Consider the following 14,927-nt stretch of genomic DNA (forward strand, 5'->3'; position numbering starts at 1 on the left):
AAGGAGTTGGTCCCCCGTTTGCAGCTATAACAGCTTTTGTCCATATGGGTATAATAGGCCATCTTTATAGAATCTCTCCAACCATGTTGCCATTTGTTGTGTGATTGTGATTGATGTAATTTGGTAATACCCTACATATTGCATGAATCTGCCTCTAGAAATGGAGCTTCTATTCAAAATAAATCATTTATTGAGCATTATAAAAAGTAAAAGTATCTCATCATTATCTATGGTACTTTGTTTATGTCAACGGAGGTCTTCAAGCGAGACCTCAAGACGTACCTTTTCGACCTAGCCTACAATCACTAGCTAGGACCTTGAGACACAGAAAGGCAGCCTCAAACCTACCTGTGAATCCTCTGTATACATTGGTATTTATCCTGCTATGCACTATTTATATCAAGTAGTGTACAGAAGCTGGTTACCCTGAAACAGGCTTGTTCTGTTCTGACAGCTGTGTTGCTTCAATGGCTCAGTGTGCTACTAACCATTTTCTGCCTCCCCGAGCGCCTCTCTCTCTCCCTCCTATCCTCTAACCAGGTCCAGTGTCAGCTGTGGAGCTGTGGATGTCGTAGTATTTAGTACACACACACTCACACACACATACACACACCTACACACAGACACACATCAGTCCACATCCGGCTTAGGCCTGGACCTGATGCTCTTAGACTTTCTTGCTCTGAAAATTTAATTGAATGTAATTTATTGTTCTTTAAATGTTCTTAGCCATTAGACACATATAATCCAGGAGCTTGCCCCAGGTTGCCTGTTTCAATATCTGTGTGGTCTGTATGGCTCTATGTGCTACTAACCCTGTTCTGCCTTCCCTCTCCCTAGTGCCTCTCTCTCTCCCTCCTATCTTCTAACCAGGTCCAGTGGATGCCCCACTGTCACCAGCAGACCTCCCGGAGTCCGATAGATACCCCCGTGTCTGCTGTGGATGTCGTAGCATGTCCGTAGAATGTCCTCTCTCCTATGATGCTTTTTAGCCTCTCTTACTCTGAAATGTAATTTAATGTAATGTATTGCTTTATAAATGTTCTTAGCCGGTAGACAAACATACTCCTGGAGCTTGCTCGATCGCCTTGTTGAGAGGGGTCAGGGAAGAATTTTTACAGCTCACTTATCTGGCCCCCGGGTGATTACTTTTTTTTTGCTTCCCTCTGGAATATGTAGAGAGTGGGTCGTATGCCCACCTCCCTTGTTCTCTGTAAAGCGCATTGTGTTGCCTCTGGGTATGAAATGTGCTATACAAATAAAGCTTTGATTGATTGATTGATTGATGTGAAATGTTAGGTGATGTGAAATTTTAGGTGATGCACACATTGTTATTCTTATAGGTTGCCCTGGTTTGTAAACGACACACCCTTGTAGCTGAAGTATACTAGCTGCTAAAACCTAATTCTAGCAACCACGTCAACAGACATCTCCTTTAGAGAAGAGCAGTGGTGAACCTGATTTGGCTCCTGTTCTGTATCCCCCCTCTCAGGTCATAGGGGGTGCTGCTGGAGCGTAGGCAGGGTGGGCTCTGGGAAAGACTGTTAGAAGCTATAGACAAATCTCCTCACCTGCCTAAACTATCTATTAGAAACCCACACGAACGAGAAGTCGCTGGGCTGGTAAGTTCCTGTTACAGGAGGGCAGGACTCGGACCCCTGGACAACTGATTTAACAGTAGTCCATATTCAGGGCAGGCAGGTACTTCATTAATTCCAGAGGGGAAATTGCACTGTTACAACAGCCACATTCAGGCGATATGAAATAGGTTTAGGTCGATATAATATGCAATACAATATATGGGTTCCATGTAAATACACAGGTGAACTGTATGTATGGATTAAAAATGTGTGTGCCACTGGTGTTGTGGTGCTGCAGCTGAACCTACTGGGCTGGGGACTGGGGACCATCAACATCCACCTCCTACAGCTCCCATTTGACCTGAGGGAACCGTGGAGGGATACAGTTGTTGGCTTTTGGCGTTTTTCTTCTTTGTTGCTCTGCGTTGTGTAATTTTGTATAAGCCTTAATAAAGTTGCAGCACCATCTAATTATGAACCACGATGTTGATAGCCTTCTTTGTTGTGATAGTATTGATAAAATCACCCAACACGGGATTGGAAGCGGCGACAGATGATAGATTTATTGTACAAAGATACAATCACATGGAACACTGGGATGTTTCCCTAGTCTCTCTCTCTCCCTGCTTCTCTGCTGGCTGCGGCTGTGGCGCGAAGTCAAGGCCTTAGACTTCCCTTCCCGCATGGTGTTATCAGCGGGCCTGCCTGCTGGGAGTAGCGAATCTGTCCGTCCGAGTTGCCTACCGTTTCCAAATCAAAGTCCCAAGGTTTGGTTGAGACGTTAAATAGTGCTCTCTCGGCCCACCCCCCACGCCTAGGCCTGCCCGTTTAGGTGAAGCTAGATTGGTGGAGGAGTGACCATACAGATGTGTCGCCTGTCACCCTAACATGATATCTTAATCACCATTGGTTGTCAGTCTAGGTTGTGTCTGTTTATAGTGTCCCATAGAGATGTGTCATCAATACCCCAGAGGAGAGGCCCCCCCTGTGGCCTAAGTGTGACCTCTTGACACCCACTACCCTGAACGGCCACAGCAGCATCAGCTGTCTCCTTCTATCCCTTCCACTGCACATTCCAGACTGTTTACATGAGCACAAAAACACACAAACAAGCATTACATTGACTTTAAGACTCTGTGGACTTTTACCTATATTCTTCACAGTACTATCTCACACTGTGACTGACAGGATGGAGGTCTGTCTTAGCTGTGCTACAATCTGTTCTCAACTATCCAAATGAGGAGAAGACAGGGGTTGCCAAAAGACAGGTAAAGACAGGCACCACAGTCAAAAGATATAGAGTTGATGGAAATCCATCAGAATGTAATTTATAACTATAGCCACTAGAGGGAGCTAAAAGGCTTTTTTGTTAGTTGTTGTGACTTTGTTTTTTCCCGCTTTGTGGTATTGTTTAGGTATGGTACACTTAAATAGTCCACCTGTAACATACCACAACGCAGGAGGAAAAAGAAACAAGACAAAAAAACAACCTTAATCTCACTTTGCTGTGGTTTTCCCATCACGTTAAAATAGATTGAACGGCTATTCACTTGTTTAAACCACCTCATACGCTAAACAAAGCATGTTACTAGTGTTTGAATAAACCATTTTTAAACTATGTTCATACTTTCTCTGAGGCTGTAATCAAATGCTGGAAGGGACTAAAGTCTGACTTTCATTCCGTTCCAAGTTCTCTTCTTGGGTGTCAAAAAAGGCGGTACAAGCTGAAATCCATGGCTGGGCGTAAGGTCAATGCACACAAATAATTGCATTGTATACGTGGATGTCATGATGGTGGTGAATGGACAGCGTAGTAGAACTAACAGTCCAAACTACCCCCATTAGGACGCACTAGACTGTGCAGGTTGCAATAGGAACACATTGGCTTTATTATTAGAGATAATGAGGTGGCTCTTAAAAGAGCCTTTGGGGGATGTTGAAATGATAAACCAACTCAGGACAATTTAGGCGCGTTCTCCGCGAATGCGGCGGGCCAACTGGATGTCCTTGGGCATGATGGTCACCCTCTTGGCGTGAATGGCGCACAGGTTGGTGTCCTCGAAGAGGCCGACCAGGTATGCCTCGCTGGCCTCCTGCAGTGCCATCACAGCAGAGCTCTGGAACCGCAAGTCGGTCTTGAAGTCTTGAGCGATTTCCCTCACCAGGCGCTGGAAGGGCAACTTGCGGATCAACAGCTCGGTAGACTTCTGGTAACGACGGATCTCTCTCAGGGCCACTGTGCCGGGCCTGTAACGATGAGGCTTCTTCACACCGCCGGTAGCGGGTGCGCTCTTACGAGCCGCCTTTGTGGCAAGCTGCTTCCTCGGGGCTTTGCCACCGGTGGATTTGCGGGCGGTCTGCTTGGTCCTGGCCATGATCTCAGCTTACTTCTCCGAGAGTCGAAGTTAAAGTTTTCAAGAAGGTAATGTGCCTTTTTTATAACGCCCGCTGCCGTGCGCTGATTGGACAGCCTCTCTGGGCGACTTCATTGGCTGGCTATCGCCTCCTTCTCCTCATTGGCTATTAACACGGAGACTGGGATTGGATAAAGCGACAAAAGCAAAAGGGCGCCACTTTATGGAAGGTATAAAAATCCGACCGCCGTTGTCTCACACCACTGAGTTACTAAACTACTTTTATACTGAAAATGAGCGGAAGAGGGAAAACAGGAGGCAAAGCCAGGGCCAAGGCCAAGACCCGATCATCTCGCGCCGGTCTCCAGTTCCCGGTGGGTCGTGTTCACAGGCTTCTCCGTAAGGGCAACTATGCCCAGCGTGTGGGAGCCGGTGCACCGGTCTACCTGGCCGCTGTGCTCGAGTACCTGACTGCTGAAATCCTGGAGTTGGCCGGCAACGCTGCTCGCGACAACAAGAAGACTCGTATCATCCCCCGTCACCTCCAGCTGGCTGTCCGCAACGACGAGGAGCTCAACAAACTTCTCGGAGGCGTGACGATCGCCCAGGGCGGCGTGCTGCCCAACATCCAGGCAGTGCTTCTCCCCAAGAAGACCGAGAAGGCTGTCAAATCCAAGTGAAGTCGCCACTAACGAGCATTCTCCCAACAATCCCAAAGGCTCTTTTAAGAGCCACCCACTTCTATCCTTAAAAAGCTCAAAGTGTATTTCCATTGTCCTCTGGAATGCGTTTCCATCATCCTCGTGTTCTCCGTTACTTGCGACTACGTGGGCCACCTCCCGAGTTGAGGCACATTCGCCCACATAAGACTCCTGCAAGTATAGGAGTCTCGCTTGAAATCTAGCTAATTCAGTCTGATTTCAAGTTGTTGCACATATGTGTTTGGGTTGTTGGTTAAAGTTATTCCACGGATGTTGCCGGCTGCAGGTTTTACAGCATATTATACCGTTATTGGGCATAGTTGTATTTCTCGGTTTTAATTTAAAACGTGTTTAATTGAAACGCTTCGTGTTGCCTGTGGATGAAGTGTGCTGCATGAATGACCTAGTTTGTCCTCCCTAATAATTAGACATCCCTGTATAAATGGCTTGATCTCCTCGTAGACTTATGCAATAATGGACAGAAAAGAGCATCAGGGCTACTATTAACCTACTCCCTCCTTTCCCTGGTGTCATGCACACCATCAAACTACAATGATTCTGTTTGACCTGTAAAGACCAACAAAAAAAAAAAAATCTTACCTACCGCTGTGTACTTGTGTAACCTGCGTTGTGTTTTGCTGTACTGGAGGGATTGGGACACTCAGGATGGTGGATGAAGCAACATTTATTGCCTGTACAATGGGTCATGAAATACAGTGAACATGAGCATGAATCTCTGGTCCGCCTAGACAAAATAAATTCAACATTAGCTTTTCATCCAACCAATGCAACCATAGCCTCATACGTCAAACAGGAATAGCTAATCAAATAAAAGTTACATCAGAGTGTCAAATATCACAAAAATGTGATTCATAGGTTGGCTTATGTGTCATACAAAACGGACATTTAAGTGACGTGAAATCCAAAGTAATTAGGTATTTTCGTAACTTTTTTCATGCGGACCCTTTTGTTTGCCCAACCTACCTGCAGCAGCTATTGTCCCTTCTGCTGCAGGACGACAACGATAACGATGCCACAACTATATAGAGGTTTTCAAAATAAAAGTCACAACCCAATGACGCAGGATTTAATATAAACCTCAAGGAACTTCAACTCTGTTACACTACTTAACCCCAACTCAAAACATTGTACGTCGCTTTAGACTTAGAGAGAGTGCATGCATGTCTATGGGCGTTTCTCAAAATAACTTTTTACTAATTACTTGAATTTGTAATTTTAATAATGTATAACCCTACAAAGAACGTATCACGTTGGAGCGAGTCGGGACGGAATTTGGCCACAATGCAAAGGGTCACAGGTCAGGGTGCAATCTGGCAATTCGTTTTTTCATTAGAATGTCAAAACGGAAAAAGGTTTTTTTGGCCCATAATTCTGTTGTTTCATTCCAAATGGAGAAATGAAAACCCACATCCCAGCAAGTACTTAAAACGGCCGTTTTTTCACTGTTGGTCAATTCATTTTCTTCATATTTTGTTTCGGGCCGTGAAACAGAAAGACGAACAGCTGATTCCGTATTTCATTCTGTCGTTCCAAGGTGTCAGGTAGGGAAAATGAAATCACGTGGTCTGTTAGTCACGTGGTCCAGTCCAGCATCACAGGAAGCGGGGTCATTTAAAAGTCCTTATTGGTCTGAAGCTAGCTAGCTAGGTAAGGTACATTAATGGAGATTAAGTCAGTAGTCGATCGAATTATTGTTATTAAAAGTGGAGAGGGTGTATGATTTTTTTTTCCCGATTACCGTCTAAAACAAGCGAAAGGGCGCTGTGGGTGCAGCGTCTGGAGAGAGGATAACGCAGTGGTGTTCGCTAGCTGCTGGACATGGCCAGGTAACTGATGGGAATCGTCTCCAGGACAGAATTCGTGGGAAACATTTTGTGAAAAGTAAGTATTCGTTACTCTTGTTATTATTACAATAGACATTCCAGTCTCACCAGGCCATCAGTTTTTGGTCGAGACCCCTTTCATGATGTCACGGAACGCCATCAGGCCGAGAGGCGCTTCTCTGAGGCTTATCCGGACATCACAGCCCTTTTTGAGCATACAATCAACCACCATTTTGGACTCTTCCAAGAGGCTTTAATGCATCTGGTTCATCTTTCCTCGCAAGTGTGTGTGTGTGTGTGTGTGTGTGTGTGTGTGTGTGTGTGTGTGTGTAACAAGTGCATGCAAATTGTACAGTAATTGTTGGAGCACATAATGAAAGAACACAATGTACAGTAAACAAAAGTATTTTAATATGTCTATCTCTTCTTAAATATCTTACAGTTTGAACAAGTGATACCAATGGAGATGCCCCCGCGCCACCCTCTCCCTCCACCCAGCCATCACAGAGGGGCTTTCGGACACTGGAACTAATGCCACCCTCTCCCTCCACCCAGCCATCACAGAGGGGCTTTCGGACACTGGAACTAGTGCCACCGTCCTCCTCCCAGTCACCTGCCTCTTTGTTATTGTTGTAAATAGTTATTAAAGTGTGTTATATTTGCTTCAATCACACGGGCCGTTCTGCGTTGAGTTAGCATGTCGGAAGGACAGCAAGATCTAAGGCGTTATTAAGGTTAACAATTGTCTGATCAAGTGAGTTGGTGTGGCACTAACAGACATATGTGAACATTAATGTATCTTAACATGTTTGTTTCTTGGTGTAATGTGCATAGTGTTACCTTTGTGTAGGACATGTGCTTCATTATACAATTTGATTTGATTTACCACAAGAGAACCATTTGACCTAAGAGCGAGGGCACAGCTGGAGGAACTACAAGCATCACCACACTTTAAAAGCTTTAATAAGTATTACACACGAAGGGGCAGTTTCTTATGTATCAAAATGTGGGGATGGAGAATCTCTGACAAGGTGATCATTTCACAATCTGGTTTTTATGCACACATTAAACCAGGTGACCAAATAGAGACTTCAGAGAGACTATCATCAGTCAGGAGTTAGCTACGTAGACATGGTGCTACTTTAGTCATGCCTCCTTCCTCACAGGCGGAGGGAAACTACCAGGACATGCAGTGCAGAGAGCTTGTCAGCTTTTTGCTTTATGTATACAAGTTGCGAGAGCGACTGAAATAATGAAAAGATTTACAATCCTTAAACACACCCTTCCTCTTTCTCTTGTACCATTGCAGAGTGATATTTTAACTGTTTGTGCTTCCCTGAGCAACTTTCAACCTAAGTTCATTAAATTAATACCGGTTATGCAGATCTGATGATGCAAATGAATGTCTCTTTTCATGTGGTGGGATGATAATGATGACAATCTACATAATAGCTCGTTGCAGGCCAAGTTACTGGCTGTTGGCCTTTTGGGTTTGATGTCCATGTACTATGTTTAACCGTTGTATTTGTCAAGCAGAACACACTTAGAACATGTGCTGTAGGAGCCATATTAATATTATTAAATGGTTTTGAGTTTACTTTATTGAATGTATTTATTTGATTATTGATTTTCTTGATTAATGCGATATGATGTAACCCTAGTGACCATTTGTCTGTACTGTGGCAAGGGTGATATGTAAATAGCTAGGCCTAGTGGGAGGAAGGAGTCAGGCCTGGGTAAGGGAACAGTTTTTGAATGACAAAGACATCACCTGGAGACCAATAAGCTAATATTGTTTATTTTTAAACAAGTTAATTATTTTTGTATGTTTGATTTCCATTCTTTCAAGACAACTCACATTGTGGATTTTATGTTATCAGTAAAATAAAAATAACGCCTTTTTTGCCATTCTACCCGGTGTGCGGCAAAATCCCTGATTGCCTGGACAATGGTTTATATATTTTTGAAGCCACAAAATTCTCATACTCAACTCATAAATAATAATAAAAATAATACTCCAATAATGTGTTTGCTTTTTAATTTATGTGATGTGTCTGTGGCCTTCATCAGCCTGTTAGTCATTCTAGAACATACGGACACAAAGGTCTCTTATAGATGTGCCTTCTGAGGTAGTGTGAAAGAACGGAATAGAACAAGGACAAATGTGATATTTTCAAAACAATTTGCGAGGAACTCTTTAAAAACTTTAAAGTGACTGGTGAGCATGGCTTGGCTGACTCTTGGAAATCATTCAATAAAGGAGAGCAGAGACACTGAAGGCTAATTGAGCTGTTTCATGGTTTAAATCACAGGGCCGTTTTGTTTGCATGTTGCAAGTATTGTTAGAACAGATTATGGTCCAAGGAAATGTGGGTCTGTTACATGTGCATATCGTTGCATCGCCTTCCTCTTCACCACCTGGAATCCCAGCCAACATTGCAAGTACAGTATGTGATGGGCCTCCACACATCTTTTGGGAAAAAAGAAAGAAGTTCAACTACTTACTAGTCAACAACTTACTGCCACAATAAATCACCAGTAAAATAAGACACATACCTTTAAGTCTCATTCAAAATGTATGAGATGCACTCCTCATCCTGTGGGACATTAAAGATCAAAATCCCAGGCTTAGTCCAGATGACAAAGTGGCAATCATTGTGTTGTGTGTGTATGTTCCAATAACCAGCATTGGTGTCAATTCAAGTCAAACTTTATTGATATAGCACATTTTATACACAGAGGCCACGCAATGCACTTCACAGAAAGCCATGGGGGGTGGGCATAGGGACACCCCCACCCCGACATATTCCAGAGGGAAGCAAAAAAAACAGTCATCACCTGGGGGCCAGAAAACTGAGCTGTAAAAATGATTACCTGACCTCTCTCAAGGAGACGATCGAGCAAGCTCCTGGAGCATGTTTTCTAATGGCTGAGAACATTTGCAGAACAATACATTAAAACATTTAATTGGCTAAGGAACAATATACAGGGGAATATATTACAATATATTACAATTTACAAAGCAAAAAGGGCTAAATAGTTTATAGGAGAGACATGGTGGATATAGTACGTGTGTGTGTGTGTGTGTGTGTGTGTGTGTGTGTGTGTGTGTGTGTGTGTGTGTGTGTGTGTGTGTGTGTGAGTGAGTGCGTGTGTGTGCATGTGTTTGTGTACTAGGGCCCAGGTATAGGCAGGGTTGAGGGTTGGCCACAACTACGAGTAACTTGTCATATGGCAATGTCTTGTCTTTTTGTCCTGACTTTTGGAACTGTTAGCAGTTCAGTACCTAAGTGGTCGGTTGGGGATGTACCTAACCAGCTTGTCTGAAATGTATATAGGTGCACGGCCGTGGAGAGATATATAGACAAGTAAAATAATTTTGAAGTCGATTCTAGAACTGACCGGTAACCAGTGTAGTGATTTTAACACAGGTGTGACGTGTGCCCTGGTGTGTCTTCCTTAAACCCTGGCTACCTACCTAGACAGAACATAGGGGCTTTTATTCTGTGGAGCTCTGCTGGAGAGAATTAATTATATTTGTAAGGGCACTTGATCTTGAGCATTGACTCTCCATGGCAGTCACAGCTTATGATTGATAGATTTTTATTTTGGGTAAAACTGAATACATACATCAAAGATGCAAGTATTGCCCAGAGTATGGCACATTCCAGTATTAAGAACACTTATTTCGAATGTGGTCCTTGGTCGTATATAACAATACATCTCTTACCAGCCCCCCGGATACACACCTGGATAGGTTTCTGATAGATAATTTGGACAGGTGTTGAGAAGATTCATCCAGCTTCTAGCAGTTAGTGTTGCGGTTATTGCCTACGGAGGCAAGGATGATATAACCTACCTGTAATGCAGTGCCAGTAAAACAGAGTTTTAAGTTTATAACAAATGTCTTTCTGTAATTGCTCCCATTGCTGATTACACGGTATAATACTGTTGTTCTTAAGTGTAGTTGCTAAAAGAGGAAATACATTTCTCATAACAATATACCTCTCTTGTTAAAGGACCTAGACATATCTAAATGTTAAGCACATGCGTGAACAGGTACACAGTCGGTCATTCACCAACATGTCACCAAATCTATAGCACCTTTTAATCATTGGGCTATTGAATGAACTTCCACTCAAAATGTAAAGTACTTGCTTCAGAAATAGGCAATAGCATTTCTGTCATTGTGAAAGACATAATGGAGACAATGTGATAGTGTGGGAATAGAATGACAAGGAGACGTGTGACAAAGTCAGGTCAAGTCGATCTTTACTCACACGTCAAATGAAAACAGTTACAGTTACAGTGCTGCAGAGAGACAGCCACTCGTCACTAGCTAACAGCACAATTAGCAAACATGCTAAACTCCTGCTCGGGGCAGGACGGGGTGGGGCAGAGGCAGAGGGGGAAGGGGCAAGTCGGGGAGAGGTAGACAGGTCCAGGCCCAGGGCAAGCAACTCTGGGGGAAATGGCACTGGAACATTCACTGGACCTGTGGGCCAGACAAGAAAAGGAAACGATTGTTCACAACCTGTCATTTTTCTACAGGGACTGCAGGGAGTAATGTCCACCAGACACAGAACGAGAGTCTACACAGAATGAGTCTACACTTATGTCCTATTACAGCCCTAACATTATTGTTTTTACCTTGAGCGGTGCTGGGTGCGGTGTCCTGTCTCTCACTACGTGGTTTATACTGATCATCAGCGGTGGCATCCTAGAAGACAAGATCATGTTAGTCACTGCAAGTCTCTAGTTCATGAATAAAGACTTGTTGTGGCTAATAAATGGCAAAAAAGCTACAGTGTGCCGACTTGTAAATTCATGGTAGGATTATTGTAGTTGAGTTCCCCTTAGGATTATTGTAGTTGAGTTCCTGTCTCATGTAGAACAACAGCATAGGATGAACAGTGAATCAGGGCCAGGAATACAGCAAACAAAAGTCATGTCATGTCAGACAGGGCAGCCAGACAGAGGGAGGCATCATCCCAGATGCATGTCTCGCTACTGGCCACAATCAACCACGGGAAATACACATCTTCAAATGCTTGTGTGTGCGGTGAACCCCAAAGCATGGAACACATCATGAGATGTAGCTATGCTCCACAATGTACCGGAGATGACCTGGCCGAACCAAAGGCCAGTCGCACTCGCCTGCGCCAACTACTGGAAGGACGTGATGTACAAGATGGCCAGACACGAGGAAGAGGACAGGGCAGCAGCTAGCCCTAGCCTATACTGTATGTAATAGCAGTTCAAATGTAAATGATTTACATGTCCTCCGTCACACTCAACAAGGCCCACAAATAAAATGGACTTACTGGGTATGACCTGGTGATCACTCCACAATGTCAGGTCCTCTCTGTATCCAGTCACTGTACCATCTGAGCCAAGGAGGTTTAGATCTGAGCCTGAAGGAATAATGTTAGAGAAGGCAAAACTGGGTGGTGAGCATCAGCAATCGGCCTCTCTGTAACAGTTACATGCAAAACACTCATGTAATTCACAGGTTAGCAGTCTAGCTAACGTTAGCTAGCATTCTGGCTCTAGAAATAGGAAAAACTACAGCAGACCACATTGACTTCATATTGTAATAATAACAAGCGTAACGAATACTTACTTTTCACAAAATGTTTCCCACGAACTCTGTCCTGGAGACGATTCCCATCAGTTACCTGGCCATGTCCAGCAGCTAGAACACCACTGCGTTATCCTCTCTTCAGACGCTGCACCCACAGCGCCCTTTCGCTTGTTTTAGACGGTAATCGGGAAAAAAAAATCATACACCCTCTCCACTTTTAATAACAATGATTCGATCGACTACTGATTTAATCTCGATTAATGTACCTTACCTAGCTAGCTAGCTTCAGACCAATAAGGACTTTTAAATGACCCCGCTTCCTGTGATGCTGGACTGGACCACGTGACTAACAGACCACGTGATTTCATTTTCCCTACCTGACACCTTGGAACGACAGAATGAAATACGGAATCAGCTGTTCGTCTTTCTGTTTCACGGCCCGAAACAAAATATGAAGAAAATGAATTGACCAACAGTGAAAAAACGGCCGTTTTAAGTACTTGCTGGGATGTGGGTTTTCATTTCTCCATTTGGAATGAAACAACAGAATTATGGGCCAAAAAAACCTTTTTCCGTTTTGACATTCTAATGAAAAAACGAATTGCCACATTGCACCCTGACCGTCACAGCATGGCGGCGATCAGCTCTGATCATCGACTGCGCTGCTCCGCCGCTCTGTCACTACTCCTCTCATTTCAGGCGCCAAAAAGACAATGTTGAATAAACTACGTGTCGATCTGATCCCCGTGCACGCCAGTTGACCATGAACATGCATCAGATAATGAGTTTTACCCTACAGTTGAAATTCATAGCCTCCCATTACCAGTGCTGTGGAAGTGTATTATAATGAAACACCAGCGTGTACAGCACGTTTTCAGTACCATTAGATTAAGTGCTTTATATCGGAATTATTACTGTTGGGTGTGCGCCCGCGTGAATCCGGTGGCCATACATGGAGATGCGCTTTTATGGATGGGTGGGTGGCTCTTAAAAGAGCCTTTGTAACGGTAAAGAGGACAGAAAAAAGACGTTTACTTCTTCTTGGGGGCTGCCTTCTTCGCCTTGGCAGCCTTGGGCTTGGCAGCTTTGGGCTTGACGGCCTTCTTGGGGCTCTTGGCTGGGGCTTTTTTGGGTGTCGCGGACTTCGTGGCCTTTTTGGGGCTCTTTGCCACCTTCTTAGCTGCGGGCTTCTTGGCTTTCTTGGGAGATTTCTTGGCGGCTGAAGGCTTCTTAGCCACGGCCTTTTTGGGCTTCTTGGCTGCAGCGGGCTTCTTGGCGGCTACCTTCTTTGCCTTCGGGGCGGCGGGCTTCGTAGCTGGCTTCTTTGCCTTCGCCTCGGCTGCTTTGTTGATCTTGAAAGAACCGGAGGCGCCAGTTCCTTTGGTCTGTACCAAAGTGCCCTTGGTGACGAGGCTCTTGACGGCGATCTTGACGCGGGAGTTGTTCTTCTCCACGTCGTAGCCGCCGGCAGCCAGTGCCTTCTTGAGCGCCGCCAGGGAGAGACCGCTCCTCTCCTTGGAGGCGGAAACAGCCGTGACGATCATCTCGCCGACGCTGGGTCCCACTTTCTTGGGCTTGGCTGCTGCCTTCTTCTTGGGTGCCTTGGCCGGAGCGGCGGCTGCGGGAGCTGGGGCGACTTCTGCCATGTCTATCTTGAGTTTGCTCTTCGGCATCACAGACGTACTGTATGTCGGTCCTGCTGACTGTGAGTCCTCTACGCTGCGAGGGGTTGGCCTTAAACGCGCCATGAGAACCGTGTGGACTCAGCTCCACCACCGAGGAGCTCTCGGTTACCAAAATGATGTTCCTCCTGTGTTTTCTCCTGGTGTATAAAGGGCTAAAAATCAAAGTTGGAGTGGAGCACAAGTCCGAAAGCGAATGTGACAGCGAGCAGCCTATTTGTCGTTCGAAATAAAATTGTTTGGGTGGCGGCGGCCTTGTCTGTTTATTCGCGACCGGGTAAAAACACCGCCGTTGATCTCTCGGATGGAGCCGTGCGCACTAGGTTTCCAGTGGCATTTGACTCCTAAAATGTCTGAAAGTGCATGCGATAATGGACAGAAATCGTTGCCCAGTGAGCCAAGTTGTCTGGCAAGGGGCTAAAATGATTTAGGGTACACAGAAGTGGTGCCGATGTTTTTAAACGGGGTCTCTTTTGGGGTGCGTAAAGCACAGCGTTGAAACTGGGGCGGAGACCTGGTCCCTATCTTGCTGGTGTCTGCCCGTGTGTATAGGCTACCTTTCGCCCTCCCTGGGTGATTCACATTTGGATTCCCAGCAGAATGACTCCGCCTGGTCTTTTTGGACTGTCTGTCGCCTATTACACCCCTCGTCTGGGGCAATGTCCTCGTTTGGTTGGTAGCCTACGCAGTGAAGTGACCTGAGGCGCACCGGCTGCGTTACATAGGATTGCAAAAAGTGACAAGCAACCATCACAACACACACGCGTCGTTTTCTTTTTACTGAATTTGATGACCTGGCTATAAAAATGTCTGAATCGCATCTTGAGTAGCCCCAGTCGCCTATCCTATCCTATCGCAGCCCATGTAGTGAAGATAGGCCTATAGCCTACATGGAAGGACATGTAGGCGCTTATTGTTGAGTGATATGAGCAATTAGCTCTTTCTGGGCTGTGTGATTTGGGATTCTGAACGAGCCTACCTGATGCGAATAGGCGTGGTCGAGGCAGAATGAAATACATTTGTCTTAATTTCTAGAAATGTTTATCTCAAGCAAGATTGTGTTCTTGAGCACAGTATTTACACCTACAGGGAATAACAAGATAAGTGACTAAGCGCGAACTGCTAAGAATCAATCTCCTATAGCCTACCATGTTAGACTATTGCTAACAACATGAGTAGAAA

General features: G+C 44.9%; 4 protein-coding genes across 4 annotated transcripts in view; 2 read left to right on the plus strand and 2 right to left on the minus strand.

Moving 5' to 3' along the window:
• Nucleotides 1-14,927, plus strand: part of LOC311321918 (histone H3.2) — a gene marked incomplete at its 3' end in the record, with an annotated part of 169,182 nt that overhangs the window by 112,449 nt on the left and 41,806 nt on the right. The gene's annotated exons all lie outside the window — the stretch shown is intronic.
• Nucleotides 3,545-3,955, minus strand: LOC311321811 (histone H3.2; the record flags this gene model as incomplete). Its single annotated transcript, XM_084453826.1, has 1 exon — nucleotides 3,545-3,955. One exon carries the CDS (start codon nucleotides 3,953-3,955, stop codon nucleotides 3,545-3,547), a length of 411 nt encoding a protein of 136 aa, XP_084309952.1.
• Nucleotides 4,228-4,614, plus strand: LOC311321839 (histone H2A-like; the record flags this gene model as incomplete). The annotated part of the gene is made up of 1 exon (XM_084453854.1): nucleotides 4,228-4,614. The coding sequence occupies one exon, from the start codon at nucleotides 4,228-4,230 to the stop codon at nucleotides 4,612-4,614; it is 387 nt and encodes a 128-aa protein (XP_084309980.1).
• On the minus strand, nucleotides 13,095-13,709 carry LOC311321804 (histone H1-like; the record flags this gene model as incomplete). The annotated part of the gene is made up of 1 exon (XM_084453819.1): nucleotides 13,095-13,709. The coding sequence occupies one exon, from the start codon at nucleotides 13,707-13,709 to the stop codon at nucleotides 13,095-13,097; it is 615 nt and encodes a 204-aa protein (XP_084309945.1).

Source organism: Borostomias antarcticus (genome assembly GCF_949987555.1).
Source record: "Borostomias antarcticus genome assembly, chromosome: 19".
NCBI classification, from domain to species: Eukaryota; Metazoa; Chordata; class Actinopteri; order Stomiiformes; family Stomiidae; genus Borostomias; species Borostomias antarcticus.